Consider the following 21,837-nt stretch of genomic DNA (forward strand, 5'->3'; position numbering starts at 1 on the left):
TGGTTCCATATCTTTGCTATGGTGAATAATGCTACAATGAACATTGTTGTGCTGGTGGATTTAGTATGCCTTTGTTTCTGGATGATTGGGTAAATGCCAAGCAGTGGAATTGCTGGGTCATAGGGGAGTTCTATGTTTAGTCTTTTGAGGCACTGCCATATTGCTTTCCATAGTGGTTGAATGAGTTTGCACTCCCACCAACAGTGCCGTAGTGATCCCTACTGGCCACATCCCCTCCAGCATCTGTTGTTATTAGTTTTCTTGATCCTGGCCATTCTAACTGGAGTGAGGTGGAATCTTAAGAGTTGTTTTTATTTGCATTTCTTTTATGACTAGAGATGTTGAGCATTTCTTCATGTGTCTATAGGCCATTTTTGTTTCTTCTTCAGAGAAGACTCTCTTTAAGTCTTTGGCCCATTTTTTAATGGGATGGTTGTTACTTTGGAGATTAGTTTTGGAGTGATTCAATTTTTTGAGCTGTTGATATATTTTAGATATGAGGCCTTTGTCTGTTGTATGGTTGGTGAAGATCTTCTCCCACTCTGTAGGCTTCCTAATTAATTTACTAGCTATGTCCTTTGCCATACAATAGCTCTGCAGTTTAATGCAGTCCCACTTATCCAGCCTTTCTCTGATTTGTTCTGGTTTTTGGTCCTTATTAAGAAAGTTTCGACCTGTGCCAAGGAGGCCTAGTGTATCTCCTATTCCTTCTTGTAAAGGTTTCAGTGTGTCAGCTTTTCCTCCAGGTCTTTGATCCTTTTGGAGTTAATTCTAGTGCAGCGTGACAAAGAAGGATCCAACTTTAGTTTTCTGCAGGTGCTTAACCAGTTCTGCCAGCACAGCTTGTTGAAGAGGCTGTCTTTCTTCCATTGTATTTTTTTGGCTCCCTTGTCAAAGATTAGGTGGCCATAGGTCTGTGGTTTAATATCTGGGTCCATAGTTCTATTCCATTGGTCTTCAGGCCTGTCCTTGTGCCAGTACCAAGCTGTTTTGATAATTATAGCTCTGTAATAGAGGCTAAAGTTTGGTATTGAAATTCCTCCTGTGCTGTTTTTTCTGCTAAGAAGTGTTTTTCCAGGGAAAAGCTGCAACTTTATGTAGCAACCAAACCAACAATACAAAAAATTCTGAAAGATGTTCTACACATAGAAAACCAACATAAATGCAATACAGAGAAAGAAATGGCACCTAAACAGCATACCACCTAAGGACCACAAGAACTGTCAAGACACAGGCTCTAATGAAAGCTTTTAAAAATGGTAGGAACTAATAAATATCTCTCAATCCTAACTCTCAATATCAATGGACTTAACTCTCCAATTAAACAACATAGTCTGCCTAGTTGGATCAAAACGCAAGATCCATCGTTCTGCTGTCTTCAAGAGACACATCTTACCCCAAAAAAAAACAAACATTTTTTGAAAGTGAGAGGTTGAATAAACTCTATCAAGCTAACGGCCCCCATAAACAGGCTGGAGTTGCCATCCTCATATCAGGTAAAATAGACTTCAAACTAAAATTAGTAAGAAAAGACAAAGAAGGTTACTACATACTACTAAAGGGATCTTTCCTCCAGGAAGACATAACGATCCTAAATATCTACACACCCAATCCCAGAGCTCCAAACTTCATCAAGCAAACTTTACTTTCACTGAAACCATACATAGATCGAAACACAGTGATTGTTGGTGACTTTAACACACCACTTTCACCTATGGACAGATCAACAAGGCAAAAACCTCAACAGAGAAACGTTAGAATTGAACAACTATATAGACCAACTAGATCTAACAGACATCTGCAGAATATTCCACCCAGCAACAACACAATATACGTTTTTTTCAGCCGCACATGAAACATTTTCCAAAATAGACCACATCTTAGGCCATGAAACAAACCTGGACAGATTCAGAAACACTAAAATTATTCCCTGCACTCTCTCAGACCACAAAGGCATCAAATTGGAACTGAACACACATCTCCACCAACGAAAACCCTGTAACTCATGGACATTGAACAACACATTGTTGAATCACCAATGGGTCATCAAAGAGATCAGAACAGAAATCCAACAGTTTATGAAATTTAACAATAAGGAGCACACAAAATACCAGCTCCTTTGGGACACGGCAAAGGCAGTACTCAGAGGACTGAAAGTACTAAGTACTAAGTACTGAGAGTACTAAGGGACTGAAAACACAAAAGGTTTACATGCTATCTACCTTTTGTTACTTTACATGGCAAAATATTGACTCAGTTATCATTCATATGTTCACAAATAAAATGGGGCAAGAAATGATTCAAATGCAATAAATGTCAATATAATGCCAATGCATATTAATTACTTTGTAATGTATTTGACTGAATTGACCCTTGATTACCCTCTATTTGGTGCTTCTTGGACACTAAATATGTAAATGAATACTTTGTCTTAATTAGACAATAAAATATATCATTCCTTCTCAGAATGTCCCTTGTAAACGTACGAAGGTTAAACTATTAATGAAGTTCTTGCATTTATTTCAATTCATTATTCTATTCTGTTGCAGGAGTTTACAATGAGTGAAATGACTTAATGAACTCTTATCTTCCCTACCTCCAGGCAGAGTATAATATAACTTTTAGCTTGTTCATCTTGATGTAGTTGTAGCACCAGCACATCCTCATTTTCTGTGGCTCCCAGTGTCACACTAAGGAGGTGTTTTGGTTTGGTTTGGTGGGGGGCAGGTGTTAGCTTTTTGGCATGTATTGGAGGGAGCAGTTCTGTGCTTTTGCGACAAGATAGGCAGAAAGGTGGTGTGTGGGTGTGTACTTCAGGCAGGAAACGTCTTTAGATAAGCTAGACTGCCTCTGATGGATTTAAAACTTGGGGAGAACTACACTTACAGATTATGGTGTTCCTTTGTATAATCCCTAGTCCAAATACATATTTTCCTCTTGGTTTGCTGTAGTTAACAGCTATATCAGCATAGGCGTGCTGACTGGCTTCCATGGACTCACCTCGAATGGCACATAGTGGGAATTAATTTTGCACTAAGGATCTCCACCACAGATATACAGAAGGCTTGATTTTGCAATGGCCCACAGTGCAAAAGCCATAGCATCTTTATATTCTTGTTTTTTCTTTTAACCTTTAGAATTTTATGTAGATTATATAGTAAAAGTACACAAATGTCAATTGAAAGCAATGGGGAAAAAATGATGGAAAGCTATTGTTACATTTGTGACTTGAAACCTAGAATGTTTCTTGCTTGCATTTAAGTATCTGTGTGACCAGAGGTTTGATTCCCAACTCATACAGTCATTGAGCTTTACAAGGATATCTCCAGCCACTAATGTGTAGCAGGATTCAAAACACACACATATATATACATATATACGTATATATGTATGTGTATATATATATTATGCACATATGTAATGTATATATGTATATGTGTGCATAATATATATATATATGAAAAATGTGTGGTAATTCTCCGATTCTTTGCTGGCATCAGAATGCTGTACTTTTTCTCCTATCTTGGCTTTGCCAGAAATTGTCATACCTAACACCTGCTGACCTCTTCCATCACAGTCCTGAATGTAATTCTCAGCAATTTTCAGGCCTGGTTTCTCCCTCTTTGTCCCAGGATCCACTTGATGATGCTTCTCTACCTGAAAGTTGTGCCCTCGTTACTTCTTGCTTCTTTGTCCTGTCATCTCACTGCTCCCTCTTCCCTTCATTGCTTTAGTCGTCTCATCTTCCTTTCTCTTTTCAGACTGGTGCACCATTTCCTGGCTCTAACCACACTTTTATTAATAGAAGTACAGACTCAGGCCACTCTAGGGCTTTTGTAGCTGGAGTGTGTGCTATTACATCGTGTGTAGATTAGAATATAGTTATTCAGTTGTCCTGGGTAGATGTTTGCTTACACACCCACTGCTGCATTAGGAGAGTTAATGAATCTGTGTAATACTTCTGCCTGCTTTGTTTCCAGCATGATCGCTTCTTCAGACAACTGCCAAGAAAACCAACTGGCAATGAAGAGTAAAGTCAGTAACAACTTCCACCATATGTGATAACCCCTGATTATCTCTGTGTAATGGAGTTGAGAGTTTCCTCCAATGTGATGTGTTTCTTCCTCTATGGTAGGAAGATCTGAGAGGCTGGGCGGTCAGGACAAGTGCAGAAGTAGAGCGTTTCCACGTTCAATCACGTTCAACCTTACTCAGTTGGCAGTCACCCTCCAGCTTGGGTGACCGTGTTAGCTCTGGCTTGGTTCTGGTAACACAATCTGTCTTTCTTTGCAGTGTGGCACCGTGGACCAGGGCCTGTATGTGAACTTGACAGAAAGAAACCTACAGGATGCTCAGAAATTCCTTCTGATGCACGAGGTGGTGCAGCCAGTGACCCCAGTGCCTGTCTTCATGGAGGACAACAGCCGCTTCTCCCACGTGGCTGTGGACGTGGTGCAGGGCAGAGACAGCCTGGTCCACATCATCTATCTGGCCACAGGTAGGGACAGCGCTTTCTTCCGGGCAGCTTTCTTCCATCTTATGTGATGTCTTAACAGTTCTGCGACCGTCTTCTTCACGGTCAGCCACCTCCACGCTGCTTGCTTCCGTCTTGTCTCCCTTCCTGCGTCATCTTGAAATTCTATGAAACTCTCTTCTTGGACTATATCCATCATCAGTTGTGTCTGAGAGAGAGTGCATCGTGCTTTAACTGCTGCTTCTCCACTCCTCGTAGCCAGTTTCTTCTTGGCAAGACCATCATAATTTAGATCGTTCAAGACAGTAGAAGCTTCTGCTTTTGGTGGGGGAAGTGTCGTGATGATTTCTGATTGGAGTAAAAACAATGCTCGCTGCAAACAATTCCTGTGGTCAGATTCCTGCTTTCTGAAAACCTTTGCAGTATATTGTTTGGGGGCATCTATAACAGTATTTTACAGGCCAGGTAGGCAGCAGCATTTGTTAAATTATGGACAGTAACTAGATCTCTTAGGATTCCAAAATCAGTACAGTCTAGGTGGCATTCAGAGTCTGTCCATTACCTGGACAGCGTTGCCCTCATGTCCCCCAGACATGGGATCCTTGTGGGCATCTCTTTGTCCCAGCTCTCAGTTCAGCAGCTTATAGAATTTTACTTTCCCATAAAGCCTAATTTCTTTTCTTGCTGCTATTTCCTTCCTTCCTTCCTTCCTTCCTTCCTTCCTTCCTTCCTTCCTTCCTTCCTTCTTCCTTCCTTCCTTCCTTCCTTCCTTCCTTCCTTCCTTCCTTCCTTCCTTCCTTCCTTCTTCCTTCCTTCCTTCCTTCCTTCCTTTCTTTTTGTCAGTCATAGGTCTTGAACTCAGGGCCTGGGTGCTGTCCCTGAGCTCTTCAGCTCAAGGCTACCCCCATACCCTTTGAGCCATAGCCCCACTTCCAGTTTTCTGGTGATTAATTGGAGATAAGAGTCGCATGGACATTTTAGTGCCCGGGCTGGCTTTGAACCTCAATTCTCAGATCTCAGCCTCCTGAGTAGCTAGAATTACAGGCGTGAGCCACCATGACCAGTTCTTGCTGCTATTTTCAAGAAATATCTTTTCTCTTTTCATAAAAAGTATTGTTTTATTTATTGTTTGTTTCCTTTTTTAATTTATTGACTTTGAGTATTTTATTATGTTTGTTGTATTTATTATCTTTAAGTCACAGTGTGTCAGTTTCTGAGTTGGATTATTCTTCATCAGTGTCACCCCTTCCATTATTCTCCTCCATCTCTCCCAAGCCCACTGATCCCTTCAACTTACTGATCCCATTTTCACGTACGTGTGTTGATGATGATAACTGAATTTATCCACCTCTATCTTTTCTTGATGCAAGCCCTCCATTCATATTACATGTGCCCCAGTATATTTTACTCATGAAGTTGCCTTGTTGAATTTTTACTGTTTGTCAAGTTTGCTGTAAGCACTGAGTTGATGAAGGGTAGTCTAGCACCATCCTGCTGTGCCAGGCTCCCCTCTGAGGGCACAGGTAGATATCAAACCCGCTAGTAACCAGTAGGTATCACCAGCAGGGTGATGAGAAAATGCTGTTGTGAATGGAAAGAGAAGGATGTAGGGGCAGCTCACAGATGGATCCCGTGCTTGACTGGCTAAATTCTACCTCTGCCGGTGCATGGTGGCTAAGCTGAGCATGGAGGAGGAGTCCTGTCCCATGGAGGGAAACAGTGAATGCTAAAATATGCCAGTCTGGTGAGCAGGGGGCAGTGTTGTGCAGCTGTCTAGTAAGATGAGAACAGATGTGGACGTTGGATGGGTGGCTAAAGTGGATCTGACCACTGGTGCCTTGAAAGGCTACTCATGTCTGGGACAAGAGGGGAGAGGGGATTCAATCATGTGGGAGTTCACATGTAATGGAGGCAACTCAGTGAAGGACAGAGAAGACGGAGCAGATGTGTGGATGGGAGGGGAGTCCAGAACGGGACTTTTTATTCATCTGGCTTAGGAGTGAAAAAAGGAATTACCACTGCACTGTCTTCCTTCACAGACTGTATGTAGTGGTTGTGCCTTTTTATCCTGTCGTTTTTGTTCCTAGCTTTCATCACAGGTGATCAGGGGAGAGGGTTTTGTCCTTGAATGTTTGGAGGAGGTGTGATCTTCACTATGAGACTGCTTCCCAGCCGAAGAGCTTAAATGACACACCATGTCTCTCAGGGCTCTGGAGTCTAGATCCAGCGTTAAGGTGTAGACTGTCATTTCCTGTTGAGAGCTTCTTCCTGACTCAGGGACAGCCACCCATTTGTGGTGTCCCTTGGGGAAGATAGAGTGTCCATCATGTTTCTCCTAACCCATGAGAGGATTCATCTCCTGACCTGATGACCTCCAGCTCCAATCCTTTGGGGATCTCATAAATGGGAGAGGATTGCACAAAGAATACTGTTTCAGCATGCACACAGGGTAAAATACCTGACGATCTTTATGACAAACAGTGTTTGAACAGAATCAAGTCAACTTAAACAAATGACAGATCTGCCATGAGACTGTACCAATATCAGTTATGTGGAATTGCAGCTTCTAGAAACTTGCTTGCAGAAGTTTCTTTTAAAAATGGTCCCATGGGGGCCTGGACTTTAGCCTTGTGGTAGAGTGCTTGCCTAGCATGCACAAAGACACGGGTTCGATTCCTCAGTGCCACATACATAGAAAAAGCTGGAAGTGATGCTGTGGCTCAAGTGGTAGAGCTCTAGCCTTGAGAAAGCCCAAGGATAGTGCTCAGGCCTTGATTTCAAGGCCCAGGACTGGCAATAAATAAAGAACATAAAAATAAAAATGGTCCTTTGGGCAGTCTGCTATTCCCCAACCCTGTCCTGGCTGGGGTCCACACACACCCATCTCATTTTGCTGTTCTGTACTTCAGTTATACCCAACAGATATCCAAGGTTTTCCAAATGGATGCTTTATGGAATCTAGTCTTACACATTCTATCACTGGTATTTCCCAATAGATCAGATGCCTGGAAGCACCTCATATTAACACATTGTTGAATGCTGCTTTGTTCCAGATGTATATTTAGTAGACACAATATAATGTAAATGTAACTTTTATATACAAAGGGAAATCAAAAAAATTCTCCTGTGGCTGTGTCTGGACCTTTTCCCCCTAATGTCTCCAAGGTATGCCTTCTAGTAAGGGCATTCGCTCAGGCTTTGGGGCACAGGCTGTGTGACCTGGTCCCCAGGTTTACAGACCAGATTGCAATCATTCTACACTTTGTCCTTCAGGAAATATGTTGTACTGTGAGACAACAAATTTTCCCACTGACCTGACATTTTGCTTTTATTTAACCTGGTACCCATTTAAAAGGGGATTCCTGGTATATATACATTGAAATGGCCCTAGTTCCAATTCCAGCTTAGCCGGCTGGATGAAGATGCTGTCTATCAGAGACATAAAGCTCACCTGTAATTTTTATTTTTCTTCCTTAACTAGCCAGGTTATTTCAGTGAAGGGGGAAGTTGTATCAGATAGTGTCACCTTCTAGCAAGAAATAAGCAGAGAGATATGGGGTTCCCCAGTAAGCCCTGCTATACGCCAGGGTGTGCCACATGGGATGCTCCCTGCTCCCAGGCTTGTTGAGACTGGCTTGATAATTCCAGCTTTGAGACCTGTATAAATAAGAAACGTTATATCCCACTAACTTGTGATGTGTTCATTTCACTCTTACATCACTGAATTTACTGCATCTGGAAGGAAATATCTTTCTGTCCAACATGTAATTCAAAATAAAAATTTCATTTGCATGGATATTATTTTTCAAGGATGTGGCCCATCATCTTCTTGATTACCCTTTACTTCTGAAGCAATGACGTATAAAAATGGATTATGAGAAAGAAACCCCAATAATGCCAGTCTCTTTTATTCAACCCTCCAAAGAGCTGAGTGAAGCCTGACACTTTGGAAGATAAACATACAATGTTTGGCATTTGGCGACTCACAAGGCTGGTATTTATCTTTTTTCTTCTTTATATCTTACTCCTCTCAACTTATATTAAAGCAGACCAAGGATATCCCTTCTTAGAGAAGAAAGCAGGTCTGGTGCACACAGGTTGGTGTCATCATGGAACAATTATACCTGCTCTCCTTATCTGAGAATGAATAAATACCCAAGGCACGAGCCTGGGTATTTCTTGCTGTATCCACAACCCTATCCTGCTGGGCATCTGGCCCACGGTAGGCCTGTTTCCCAGGTCCTGACTGAGCTGACTGGCTGTAAGTCATTTCATTGCCATCTCTACTAAGTCAAGTGGGCAAATGGCAAGGCGTAGTTCCTTCACAATGTTTGTGACTGAGTCCTGTGTACGATGATCTGAGGAATTCTTCTCCACAAAGATGAGGTTAGCATCATGTTGACCAGTCAGGTGTTGGGATCTTTTGTACACTTGATTCTAGTCCTGCATCCCTGCTTACACTCCACTTGCCTCTGACAGTGCTCTGATGGCTATACCTGTCTCCTGTCTCCTGTCACAGGTGGCCCTCTGGGTTCTGCCCTGGTTCATGTTCATCTCCATTCTGGGTTTCAGTCCCCTAGAAATCCCATGATTTTTCCTGTGCTTTCTAGCATAAGATTTTTTTTTTGGTCGGTCATGGGGCTTGAACTCTGGGCCTGCGTGCTGTCCCTGAGCTCTTCAGCTCGAGGCTACCACCCTACCCTTGGATCCACAGCACCATTTCCATTTTTCTGGTGGTTAATTGGAGATTAGTGTCTCACAGACTTTAGTACCTGGGCTGGCTTTGAACCACGATCCTCAGATCTCAGTCTCCTGAGTGACTAGGACTACAGTCTTGAGCCACCATGCCCAGAAAGAGGTATTTTTTTTTAACTTTGCTTTAATTCTACTGTGGCTTCTAAAGTTATCTAACCTCAAAATGTCCTCACTTTCTATTGTAGTTGCACAACTACGAATAATTTACAAGAGAAAAAGTCTGTTTAAAGTATGCAAATTATATCCCAATATAGTTACTTTTTTAAGGAATAGCATCCTTCGATTGGGTTGCCACAGCTTTAATAAGATATTTTAGAGATTATTCACAAATGTTTATGTAAAAACTCCAGAAGCTAAAGAAAACAAGAGGAATAAGACCCACACATAAAAATGCACACACTTGGACTGGGAGTTTGGCCTAGTGGTAGAGTGCTTGCCCACATGCATGAAGACCCAGGTTCGATTCCTCAGCACCACACACCTAGAAAAACAGAAAGTGTTGTTGTGGTTCAAGAGGTAGAGCGCTAGCCTTGAGGAAAGCCTAAGGGAATTGCTCAGGCCCTGAGTTAAAGCCCCAGGACTGTCAAAAGAGGAAAAAGAGGAAAAGAAAAGATATCAAAGACTGGATCAGGGAAGGTTCAGTGGAAGATTGCCTCCTAAACTTGAACAAGGCTTTTGGCTCAATACCCAGCATTTCTCTTCCCCACTACCCCCACCCTCCAAAAAATCCAGGTAGATAAAGATGGACACTAACGAGGGAGTATCTGCACATTAGTAGAAGGAATTTTAGATGATTTAATTTACTGAGAGCTTGTGGCAAGTTTTCACAACTACTGGTCTTCTCTACAACCACCCTCCAAATGGATTGTATGTTGGAATGAAATATCTCTAACAATCTGAGAGTAGGCCCAGGTCAAAGAGAACCTGAGTTCTTTAGGGTTTAAAAAATAGATTGAAGAACACTTCACAAGAAGGAACAAAGTACATCTGCCACAAATTTACTTTGCTTTAAAAAAAAGAGAGAGAACATAAATAAAGTAAGTCCTCAAGGTTGAGATGAAAGATGCAAAGTAGAATGAAAAGTAAGCCCACAGAGGTAGTGCATAAGTAGAAGATAAAAGCAATTCTTTATTGCGAAGGTAATAGTTCAGAAACCTCATGGGAACAGAAGCAAAGCTAAGAATGCACAGAGTAAATATTGGCAAAGATTGTATTACTGGGAAATATTTTATATGAGAATGGCCTCATAGATAAGTCAGGTAATGTCATTGAGCCAGAGGATCCAATATATGCAGCTGATACATCGTTTCCCAAGACATTATTAAAGAAAAATTCCCTGAACTTAAATAAAAAATTAAATCTACAGATACCAAACCATACCATCTTTGAGCAATATTAAGAGAATATTATTGAGAGTAAATGGACACTCGTAAACAGGTTAAGTTTTCAGGATAAAGAATGACACAAGCATTTGGGGGACAAAATATCTACTAATAGGAATTTTTCTGGTAGATGCATATTACTCTACAGCTGATTATGTTCATGAAAAATGTTCTTACAATTCTAAGAAAAGAAAGTTGATCTGAGTATTTTATACAAGAATTATTTACAGGTATTATTCTGCAATTATCAGTCATATTACTCCAAGAATAAAATGCACATGTAAGCATTAACCAGAATGAAAATGTCAAACAATAGAAAACCATGGATATCTTTTATAAATAGGAAGCATGATTAATAAATGGCTAAATTCTGGCTAAGAAAGATAAAAATAGGGAAATATGGAATACCAGATAAATGATAAACTTAAAATAGACTAAAATAAAGTATCACTTGGGAATTTTAGTATAGGCTAATCTTTCAAAAATAAGCATGCAATGTAATATTCTTACATATTTTGAATTTAAATTCCATATAGGGCATATGAATATTCTCTGTCATTCTCTTCTATGTGTTATCATTTTGATGTGTTTTTCCTTTTCTTTGCAGAAATTTTCTTTTTATGTAGTCCTCAGGCTTTCCTGACTGTACATTCAATGTCATAACTAAAACTCATTGCAAAGAAAAAAAAACAAAAAACAAAAATAAGCATATATTGAAACATTTGCGGTACATCTGTGATAACAATTGTACAAACTAGAAAGCCTTACTCTTGAAAGAAAATCAGTGCTAGATACACATGAGACAACATCTAGAATAAACAGGGAATTTAAAAAAAAAATCAAACCTTCACAAAAATCAAACCCAACAACCAGATTAATAAGTGGACTAATGCTCTGAAGAGAGTTTTCTCAGAAGTAAAAATGGCCAATAAAGACATGACAAAAAATGCTTAATCTTTGACCATAAAGGAAATGCAAATAAGAACAACACAGAGTTTTACCTCACCCCAATTAAATTGGCCATTATCTAGAAAACAGAGGGTAGCTGATGCTAGCAAGGAACCCTACTACATTGTTGGTAAGGATGTAAACTTGTTCAACTACCCTGCAAAACAGTGTAAAGTCTTCTAAAAACATTAGACATAGAACTACCTGGTAATCCAGCAAGTCCATACCTGGGCATCTATCTAAAAGATTATAAAGTAGGATATAGTAAAGCCACCAGCACAACCAGGTTCACTGAAGCACTATGTACCATAACTAGGGCATGGAATCAACCCAGATGCCCCTCCATGTACAGATGGATCATGAAAGTGTGGTATATGTGCATTCACAATGGAATTCTATGCTTCCATCAAAAAGAAGGACATTACCCCATTTGTAATGAAATGGAAAAAGTTGAAAAATACAGGATGAGAATAAGTGAAATGAACTCCAGGATATAGAAACAATAGTTTTATTTCTGTGTTTGTTGTTGTTAACCTAAGTTATTTTCTTCCCCGCTCCCCCTTCTCTTCTCCCTCTCCCTTCCCCTCTTCTTCTTCTTCTTCTTCTTCTTCTTCTTCTTCTTCTTCTTCTTCTTCTTCTTCTTCTTCTTTTCTTTCTTCTTCCTTTTCTCTCCTTATGGTTAACCTCACGTATCTGACTTTGGCACCTGGTATATTGTATATACATTTATTTGTTTATTTGAAATAGATAAGGGAAGGAAAAACTCATATGAATGGGAAGGGGTGGGGGGAGGGGAAAGTAGGAGAAAAACATGGAAAGGGGTAACAACAGTCAAGAAGTAACCTACCTACCACCTGATGAATGTAACTGTAACCCCTCTCTATTATCACCTGACAATAAAATACAATAAAAATTATATTAAGTGAAGTAAGCCATACCCAAAGAAACATAGGCTGCATGATTTCTCTCATTTGTAATTAGAATGTGCCTATAAATATGCAAGAAAATCCAATGTATAGTAATAGAGAAAAAAATTACACTTGGACATGACTCTAAACATTCACACCTTGAGACCAAGGGAGACCACAGGAGGCTATTATTAGGAGAGGAAACAAGAAGGTTTTTATTTTGTGGAGTTTCTTTCCCCTGTTTTTTTCCTTTTGGTGACTGTTTTGATTTCTGTATCTTCTATCTTGTATATATGGTTATCTGATTTGGAGAGGGGAAGACTAACAGGTGAACTAATTCCACAGTTATGCCCACTAGACATTATGTTGGAAATGAACTCTGCAACTTGTAAGGCAGGAGGTTTGGGAGGGAAAAAACTGGGAGAAAAGGAGGAAGGGGTGATACTGTTCAAAAAGAAATGTACTTAATAGTTGACCTATGGAATTGTAACCCCTCTGTGCATCACCTTTAAAATTAAAATTAAAATTAAAGAAAGAACCTGGCAGATGTTACAGAATCATCCAGATGTTTTGGTATAAAGTCTTGGGATGAAAAAGGTAAGATGCATTGTGGTTTTACCCCATGCCTTATGGTGTGGCTTTCTTTGGGAATAGGCTCTTTGTTAGGATGGCCTTTTACTGACTGTGTGAGGATGAGATGAGGAAAAGTTCTCCACAGAGCTTCCCTGGTTCATGGCCTATGCACACTTGGTTTCCATCTTGCAGTGCCCAGGGCAGTGAGAAAGTAAATTCCTGTTGCTTGAACTCTTTCAGAGGTGCCATTTCACAGCAGCATGCCCAGACTCTGATGTACTCATGTGAATGTTGTTATTTTGTACCTGGTCTTACAGCTAAATTTCTCTTCTCCTCAACTCTATTCATTCCCTCATTTCAATAAACAAAATTATTTCTTCAGTATTAAGTTATGTCAAGCCCAATTAAAAGTGAAAAGTTGAAAATTGTAATCTAAGCTAAGCCACTTAAAGAGCCATATAAACAGCTAATTGTTTTGTTTTGTTAAATGTAGGAACATTCCTTTTTGTATTTTAACAGCTTTTTTTCCCCAACCAAGTGTCCTGTGTTATTTTAGTAAATTAAGACTGGTTTCTTAGCCACAAAATAATATGAAATTATAAGCTATGAATTAATAGTTATTCCAGTTTATTCTAAATGGCAGGTAGTCAGTTTTCATCTGTGTGGGTAGGCAGTTTTTCCATTTTCTTTCTGATTTGCTTTCTCTCTCTCTGCCTCTGTGTTTTAGATACACTGATAGCAGACATACTGCAATTTTCATCCTCCACAAGATCAATATTGATGGAAAATTGCCCTGCCTACTAAAAAATTTGATCTTTCATAACAAGCACAAAAGTATACATCGTTTCTTCTTACCTATTTTCCCCCTAAAGGATGCTCATTTATTTGGTAGTAAGTGAAAGAGCTGTCCCCAAATCAGTGATTTCCCTCACCTTATATAAAAATTTACTTAGTGTGTTCTTTTTATTTGTCAGTGTTTTCCATGCTTTTTTGTTTGCTTTTCTTTCTGTGTGCCTGTGTACATAGACCTTCTGGATTCCACAGGCCCAGTCATTTTCTTGACTGTTTTTTTTAATATTATTATTTTCTTTAAATTGTTATACAAAGGAGTTGCCATTTGACAAAGTAGTACATGAATACAGTGAGTCTTGATCAATGCAGTTAGTGTGTGTTCTCGTTTCTTTGTGAGCTAAGGCTCCAGGGGTGTCTGGTTGGTCTTGTTTTGCTAAGGCAGAACTTCTCCCTCCAGAGAGCATCCCAACTTCCTTTCACACACACTTCTGAAACAGCACTAAGGGAGAGCATTCCTTATTGGGGTCTCCAATTTAGCAATATATTTAGAATGTGCTCATGATAGGTTAATGAGGTTTTTCGTAATATCAACACAGGAAAGTTTACTTGTGTTTAAACACAAATAATAAGGCTCTGACTGAGTTGGGTGTTTTTTTTTTCTTCTTCCTCATTTCTCAACTTTGCATGGCAGGCGCATCATTGTTAAAGTCTTGTCACTTTATGACAGTTGACTTTATTAGTTTTGAATTGGCTGACTTACCTTCACACAAATTCGGATTTTGTGTCTGTTCCCCTGGTATGTTTATGGATACTATGCTGGAGCTAAACTCGTACGATTAAAATAGAGGAAAAACAAAACCAAACAGTGGTGCTTTTAGAATCCTCCGCCCTACAAGCATGCCATGTGCTAGAGAATCAAGTATGGCTTGATACCTGGGTGACTTTTTTGACTCACCACATTCACAGTGTTAAAATTCTAACAGGTTCTTAGGCTGATAGAACAACACAATAAATCTTCATAATCTGCAGGATGGAGGGAGTCTTTCAGGAGCATAAAGAAAGACCTGGCCCTGCCTCCCCCAGAGCAGTCAGGGCCCACAGATGCTCGCAGAGAGGCTGGAAACAGATTGTGAACCTGGGGTCTCCACATCATTGTTGCCACTCACTGTGTAGAGACACACACCCCAGCTATCCATGAAGACAAAGTCAGGGTGCCAATGCTAGAAAATCCATAAGGAGAAAATTGAAGGACCCTTCCTCCATGAGGAAGCTCTGCCAATACTGAGAAGGAAGTGAGAAGTGCAGCCTGCTTTCCTTCTCTGGAACCTCAGGCAACGTGCCATGTAATCACTTGTCACCAAGTCCTGACATTTTGTCTTATAGCTGCAATGAAGAGAGAATTTCAAATGCCTCACAGACTGAAAGAACCTGTCTTGTCCTCTTCATCTCACACTTAATTTTCTGTAACATGCACACCTCTGAGGTTCCAAGGACACAAGAGCCACCTGTGATTTGCCTGCTCTTCTCATGATGTCACAGGGAGGAAGTAAGCTGCATAAGTTCTGTGACCCACCCCCACCATGGAATAGACTTAACAATTGCAGTATCCAAGTTCACTTATGTAATTTATTTCCTCATCCTTGGAACAGCCCACTCACTTTAGAACCAACCCCTGGGTAGCCAGTTCTTCATTAGAATTGTCACTTCATCATTCTTCTTCATTTGAATTAGGTTCTTTCGGTGAGAAGGAATCTCTGGGTACTCTAAATGACAAGGTATATTCTGGGGATAGGGGTTTCTGATCTGCATTTCCGAGCTTACTTTCTAGATGCATCTGACTATCTGACAGAACAGTATTTCCTTAGATCTGAGGACACCGGGTGTTCTGTATGGTACCTTAAGTCGTTGGTGAAGGGTTTTTTCTCCCAGCAGCCTCACTTTCAAGAGGTCAGAGACTACATGTACCCTGTGGTGCTCTGAGCATATAACCAGTTTTTCCTCAGTGATGATTCCTTTTGTACCCACATCATAAGAGAATCAAATTATTTCAGGCATTATGGTACTAAAAATTTGGTTTGAGGATTTGACAGTTTAGAGATGGAGTGAGCCAGCTGATTGCAATTTTCACATAACCTTAGTATCCAACAGCAACCCAAAGTGAATGTTCTATTCATTGTACTCTGAAAGGAATTGCCAAACTCATCCAGGTCCTGTGGGTTCATGGAGGTTGGTATAAATCTCAGCAGGAGATCGTATCTTAGAGGAATCCTGAATTTCTCACAGTGGTCCCCTGAGTAAAGAGATGCCAGAGACAGCACCTCCTAGAGGATACATGCAGTAACCCCACAACCAATCGAAGGCTTCTGGTGTCATACCCCCAGGTCAGGAGAAGGCCTGTCCTGGTCACCCTTGGATGGGGTGTTGGGGGTATTGTTGGCAGCATAAATCTTTCTACAATGGTTGAATGTACTGAATAGGGCATCGTACTGAGGCTCTTGGATGCTTCCTTAGTGCGATGCAAAGTACAGCCATATCTAACCATACCTCCCAAATTACCTGTGAAATCTTTTATAACTTGGTTTGGAGTGGTTACTGTTTGTAGTTGTAAGCATATCCTGCCATCTTTCTTTCTTTTTTTTTCCCTTTCTTTTCTTGGTCATGGGGCTTGAATTTGGCCTGCGCTCTTCAGCTCAAGACAACCACCCTACCCTTGAGCCAGTTCCCATTTCCCATTTTCTAGAAGTTAACTGGAGATAAGAGTCTCAGGTCTTTTGGTGCCCGGGCTGGCTTTGAACCTTGATCCTCAGATCTCAGCCTCCTGATTCCCTAGGATTGCAGGTGTGAGCCACCACACCCAGCTATCCTGTCATTTTTCTTAACTCATGTGTAAAGTCCCTGCATTGCAAGGATGGTCAGCTATTACAAGCATGTTTAAGGCTTGACTTCTAAAGCAGGCAAGAGTAGGACCCTCAGAGAGACTAGAAAGGAGGATTGCATGAAGAAATATTGTTAAGGAAGGTATTATATATGGGCTTCCTTCCAGAAAACTTTGTGTAGCAGAATGAGTGGAAGAAACATAATCTCATTACTGTTTTTAAAATCACCTTTTACAGAGGAGTGGGGGGGGGGGATTCCTGAGTCAGCAGAGCTGGGGAGAGCATGTTGAGGAGGAGGAAAAAAGGTATAACTGCTCATGCCCTCCCACCTGCCACTGTAGACAACTGGCATCTCTATATTGTGCTGCCAGTAAATGCCTGCTGCATTTCCTTCCACCTGCATGTCTGCTAAGCTGTGATTTGGGTAAATAGCTTGGCAGGGGGCAGCTACAACAATGCCCAAGTCTAGCACCAAGACTGCCTCAGATATGGAGAAAACAGTATTTGTCACTTACATAGGTGTCAGCAGCCGAGTTTCTTTTTTTTTTTTTTCATTGTTTCAGAATAGCAGATTCCACAGTGAGATAAAAGAAAAACCCTATGATTATTTATTGGTTCATAATATTTACGCTATATAGAGACAGCCATAGTTGTTGTTACTTAATGTGGCTTTTTATGGCTTGTAAATAGAATTGTATTTACAGAAAGACCCTCTGGAGGTTCATAGGAAAGGACAACACAATTTTCTTAGTGTGAAAATGGAATGAGGCCTTGCGCTGCAATCTCAGAACACATGTTATCTCACTTGTCTATGAGATATAAGCAAGTCATTCTTTGTAGAGACTGAGAACAGGACATTTGGTAAGAAAGCCTTCTGTGGAAGTACGTAGACCACGGTACCTAACCAGCCTCTTGATAAAGTCTCAGTGTTAATGGATCCACCCAAATTCACATGTTGCAATCTTATCCTTAATTTGAGGAGTCAGGGCATTTGGGAGGGGATCTCACCAGAAGATAGACTCCTCGTGAATGAGGTAGGGCACTTAAAAAAGAGACAACAGAAAGATCCCTCCACCTTCCATCCACAGCTGGACACAGCACAGTACAATCTCCAGGTTCTTTTGGGCCACCAGACCATAAGAAATAAAGATCTGCTATCTAGTTCCAACACTCGGGAGTACAAAGAGTCCTGAAGCTGAGAATGCCTGGAATTATCACTGGGATGCCAGTGACCCAAGAGAAGAAAGCACTTTTTCTTTCCATGTGTTAGTCTATCTGACTCCCTGCCATGCTGCATAAATGCCAAGTGGATGGGCTAATGGAAAGCAGTGATCTTCCTGTCCCATTGTCTGGCTGTCCCACTTCCACTCTGCAGCACATGCCTATTCTGTTTTGTTCTGTTTTGTCCATTCATGTTCTGTTTTGTTCTGCCACTAGAGAGTATCTACAGCAAATGTGGTTAACTGTTGAGAGGTGTCTGTGATTTGTGAAAGTCCTGTAAAATGATTCTTATTTATGCCCAGCAGAAGCTGGTTTTACTACTCTATGACCATTCAGAGAAATGCTTGTATTTTGTGACAATGATGAAAACATGGTGATTAATCATATGAATATCCAAATAGATCCAAAGGAATTTGGTAACAAAACATCATATTTAGTATTGAAAATTATCTCCTTCATTAATTATCAAAGTCAGAGCTTCATTTTGGTGCTTAATGATATGGCCATTTAATTAATCTTAGAATTTGACCTTGTTCTTGGCAAATGAATAATAAACAGCTCAAAGAAAAAAGGTTCAACCAAAGAGGTCTGGACTTCTCCTTGGCAAATTGGGTCTTTAAAAGGCAATCTTTATAACGAGCAACTGCTCTCTGTGGTAAAGATCAGACAGCATGATTTCAGTTAGAAAATGAACTGATTAAGTAATGCCGGGCATTTTTAGCATCTTTGGGAAGCCTGCATGTCTCTGTCTAGACTAAGACTGAGCTGTCTTGTATTCTCCTGGATTGCAGCGCTGTGCTGATGGACTTAGCAACTTGTCTATATAATATAATTTGCTCGGCCAGGGGGCCGTATCTCTGGGCTCTTCGGGGTCTTCCTGGCCTAGAGCACAGACCAGGCCAGGATCACAAGATGCTGAGTTCAAGGCTGACCTCTTACCCACTTTGTGTCTCTTCACCTGTGTTCAGGTCTGTGCTTCCATATTTGAAAGTGACCCTATGCCCTGTGATACATGCCACCTTTAGAAGCAGAAGAGACTTCCTGTAACCTGTGGATGCTCTCCAACCTCTTCTACCCCTCTTTGGTTTGTGTCCTCTGTCTGTCTGTCTGTCTGTCTGTCTGTCTGTGTTTTCATTCTGTGTTTCTCAGAGCTGCTGACAGTGGCTTTTTTTATGACTGGGTGATGTGGACTAATATTGACATCCAAATGTCCCCTCAGCTACCCAAAGCCAATTAAGGAAAACTGTGTGTTTTGTTGCCTTTCTGACCAGCACTAGGGTGGGGTGCCATGGGATATTGATTGGTAACAGACCTCTAACCACCAATGGTCTGGGGTAGAGAGGGGAAGACTGAAAAGTCAGCTTTGAAACCAGCAACCCATAGCTCCTAGAATCGGCATCAATGACATGGACATATTTATTGACGGAAGGGTCCCACTTAGATTTTTCTTCAAATGAGCATTCAAGTACATGTGTCATTTCTTTTTTGTATTCTTTTTTTAATTGTAATGTATAGAGGGGTTACAGTTACATTCACCCGATAGTAGATGTATTACTACTCACACATTGATACCCCTTCTCATGTTTTTGTCCCTATTTCCCTCCTTCCAGCCCCTTCTAATCATCTTGTTTGCCCCCCACACTTCCCTTTCCTATTTCAAATAAACATATATACAATATGCCAGGTAACAAAGTCAGATATTGTAATAATATGAGATTAACCAAAGAGCAACAAAAAAGAAGAGAAATAACATAGTACATTAAGAACAACAATCACTCAAGATAAAGTTCTTGTTTCCATATCCTGGAGATCCTTTCATTTAGTCTCATCCTATATGACCTTATGTATCTAGGTTTTGCGCTATTGTAATCCTCTGCTAGGAGAGCCCTAGGTTTGTACCAATTACTACAAATGAGGAAAACCATTGAGCCTATGTTCCTTTGGGTCTGGCTTACTTTACTTAATATGATTTTTTCCAAGTCTTTCCATTTCTTTTTTTTTGCCAGTCCTGGGCATGAGCTCAGGGCATGAACTCTGTCCTTGGACTTTCTCAAGGTTAGAGCTCTACCACTTGAGCCTCAGCACCACTTCCGGCTTTTTTCTATGTATGTGGTACCAAGGAATTGAACCCGGGTCTTCGTGCATGCTAGGCAAGCACTCTACCACTAGGCCAAACTCCTGGCCCCAAGTCTTTCCATTTCCATTATGCATAAATACCACATCTTATTGATCCAGTCATCTACTGAGGGGCATCTGGGTTGGTTCCACCTGTCATTTCTGCCCTTGAGACTCCAAGTACACTTTACATGGCCTTTAGACATAGGGTTCTGATTACTGTTATCATGCCTAGCAAGAGTAAGTTTGCGTGAGCTTTGGGACTTTGTGAGCTCTCTACAGCAGAGTAATAGGTGCTAGCTTTTGGAGATGAAATGTTGTGCAGTAGAGAAGATGAGGGAAAGAAACTTTACTTGGACAAGATGCAAGATACAGGAAAAAAGCAGATAAGGAAATTGACAGGTGTTTTAGAAAGGGTGAAACCTTTCTGTTAGCTGGGATTCTGTGTAGAGATACCGAAGATGAAGCTAAAATACGGGAATGAATGCAGAATTGCTTGGACAGAGTGAGTCCAAAGTACAGACACACTTCCCTTTTAGATTTACCAAGTTTATATTGAACTTGGAAATCCTTCTTTGAAGTTGGAAAGGTGTTAGATCAATAACAGGGACCTTAGTTTGTGAAAAGAAGGCTCAAGAAGTCAGGCTATCAAAGCTTACATTATCAAGCTGTAATTCATAATGGGTGTAATGTAGCAACTCAGAAAAATCACAAAAGAATTTTCTTGTTCTAAGGAATAAGAGTTCTCCTTTTAAATTAATGTTGCAGAAAGTGCTTAGCATAGATTTTTGTCAACCATCTTAGTCAACAGTTAATGAGATGAGACATAGTACAAACCTCCCACTGGAGGTGAGAAGGTAATTTATACTCTATATTCCAGCCTGGTAAGTGTGAGATGGGGACAGCATTGGTGCCAACTGGGTGGTTGTTTCTCAATTTAGATACAATAAATCTAGTCCTAGTAATTTCCTTTTAGAAACTCAAATTGCTTCCTTAACAGAATGATTGGAGTTAGATTTAAGCTGTGGGGTTAGATGAGAGCTTTCAAAAGATACCCAGAGGACTCTATTAATTGCACTCTTGCTTTAAATGTAATATGGTTCTTGTTCACAGCAACCTCCAGTGGTAAATTTCCTATAAGCACCGGCTTATGATTTAATGTACTGCAAGGAGCTGTTGAGGTTTTGTTGTGCAAGGTAGTCAAAGCCACTGTAAAAGAGCTATCATTTCCTTTGCTTCTGTGTGTGGGGTGCGAATGGAGGCAGGGAGCTGGCTGGGAAGCACATTTCCTCTGCAGTCCAAGTAGAAGCAGGAAAATAAGACAGCATTCTTATAGAGAGGGCTGTGTGGATCATTTCCTAGCCCCAGTGCTATGAGCTGTGCACTAAGGTGGAGGAGACACAGAGAGGTTATTAGCATGTTGGGGGCCACCTGTCCTGCTAAGTGCTCAAGCCAGGAGTCTTACGTGGGCTTCTGGGTGCTTTAGTCATGTCTATAGCTTGAGGACCTACTGGGTGTCAGGCACTGTTCTGCAAGTCAGTGAATCCTAATGAACTTGACAGGCTTTTCACACCAGAACTTGATCCTGGAAATTATATGCCATGGGGAAAGAGGAAAGGTGATTCAGAAGAATTCTTGGGGATTACAAAATGTTGGACTTAAATTATGACTAGAAGGATGTAAGTTGGCTAAGATTCTTTTAGGGGAAAACATCAATCATTAGGTAAATCTGATAACTGCATTAATTAAAATGTCCTTTGTGGGGATGTGAAGGCATGTTTGTTCTCTCTGAC

General features: G+C 40.7%; 1 protein-coding gene across 4 annotated transcripts in view; it reads left to right on the forward strand.

Moving 5' to 3' along the window:
• Sema5a (semaphorin 5A) overlaps positions 1–21,837 on the forward strand; it is a 377,405-nt gene that overhangs the window by 274,494 nt on the left and 81,074 nt on the right. For all 4 annotated transcript variants that reach the window (XM_090332136.1, XM_090332139.1, XM_090332137.1 and 1 more), the window contains one exon: positions 4,294–4,498. In XM_090332136.1, coding sequence (XP_090188262.1) covers positions 4,294–4,498 — 205 coding nt within the window. The remainder of the gene's footprint in view (positions 1–4,293; positions 4,499–21,837) is intronic.

Source organism: Megascapheus bottae, chromosome 4 (assembly GCF_031878675.1).
Source record: "Megascapheus bottae isolate mThoBot1 chromosome 4, mThoBot2.hap1, whole genome shotgun sequence".
Lineage (NCBI taxonomy): Eukaryota > Metazoa > Chordata > Mammalia > Rodentia > Geomyidae > Megascapheus > Megascapheus bottae.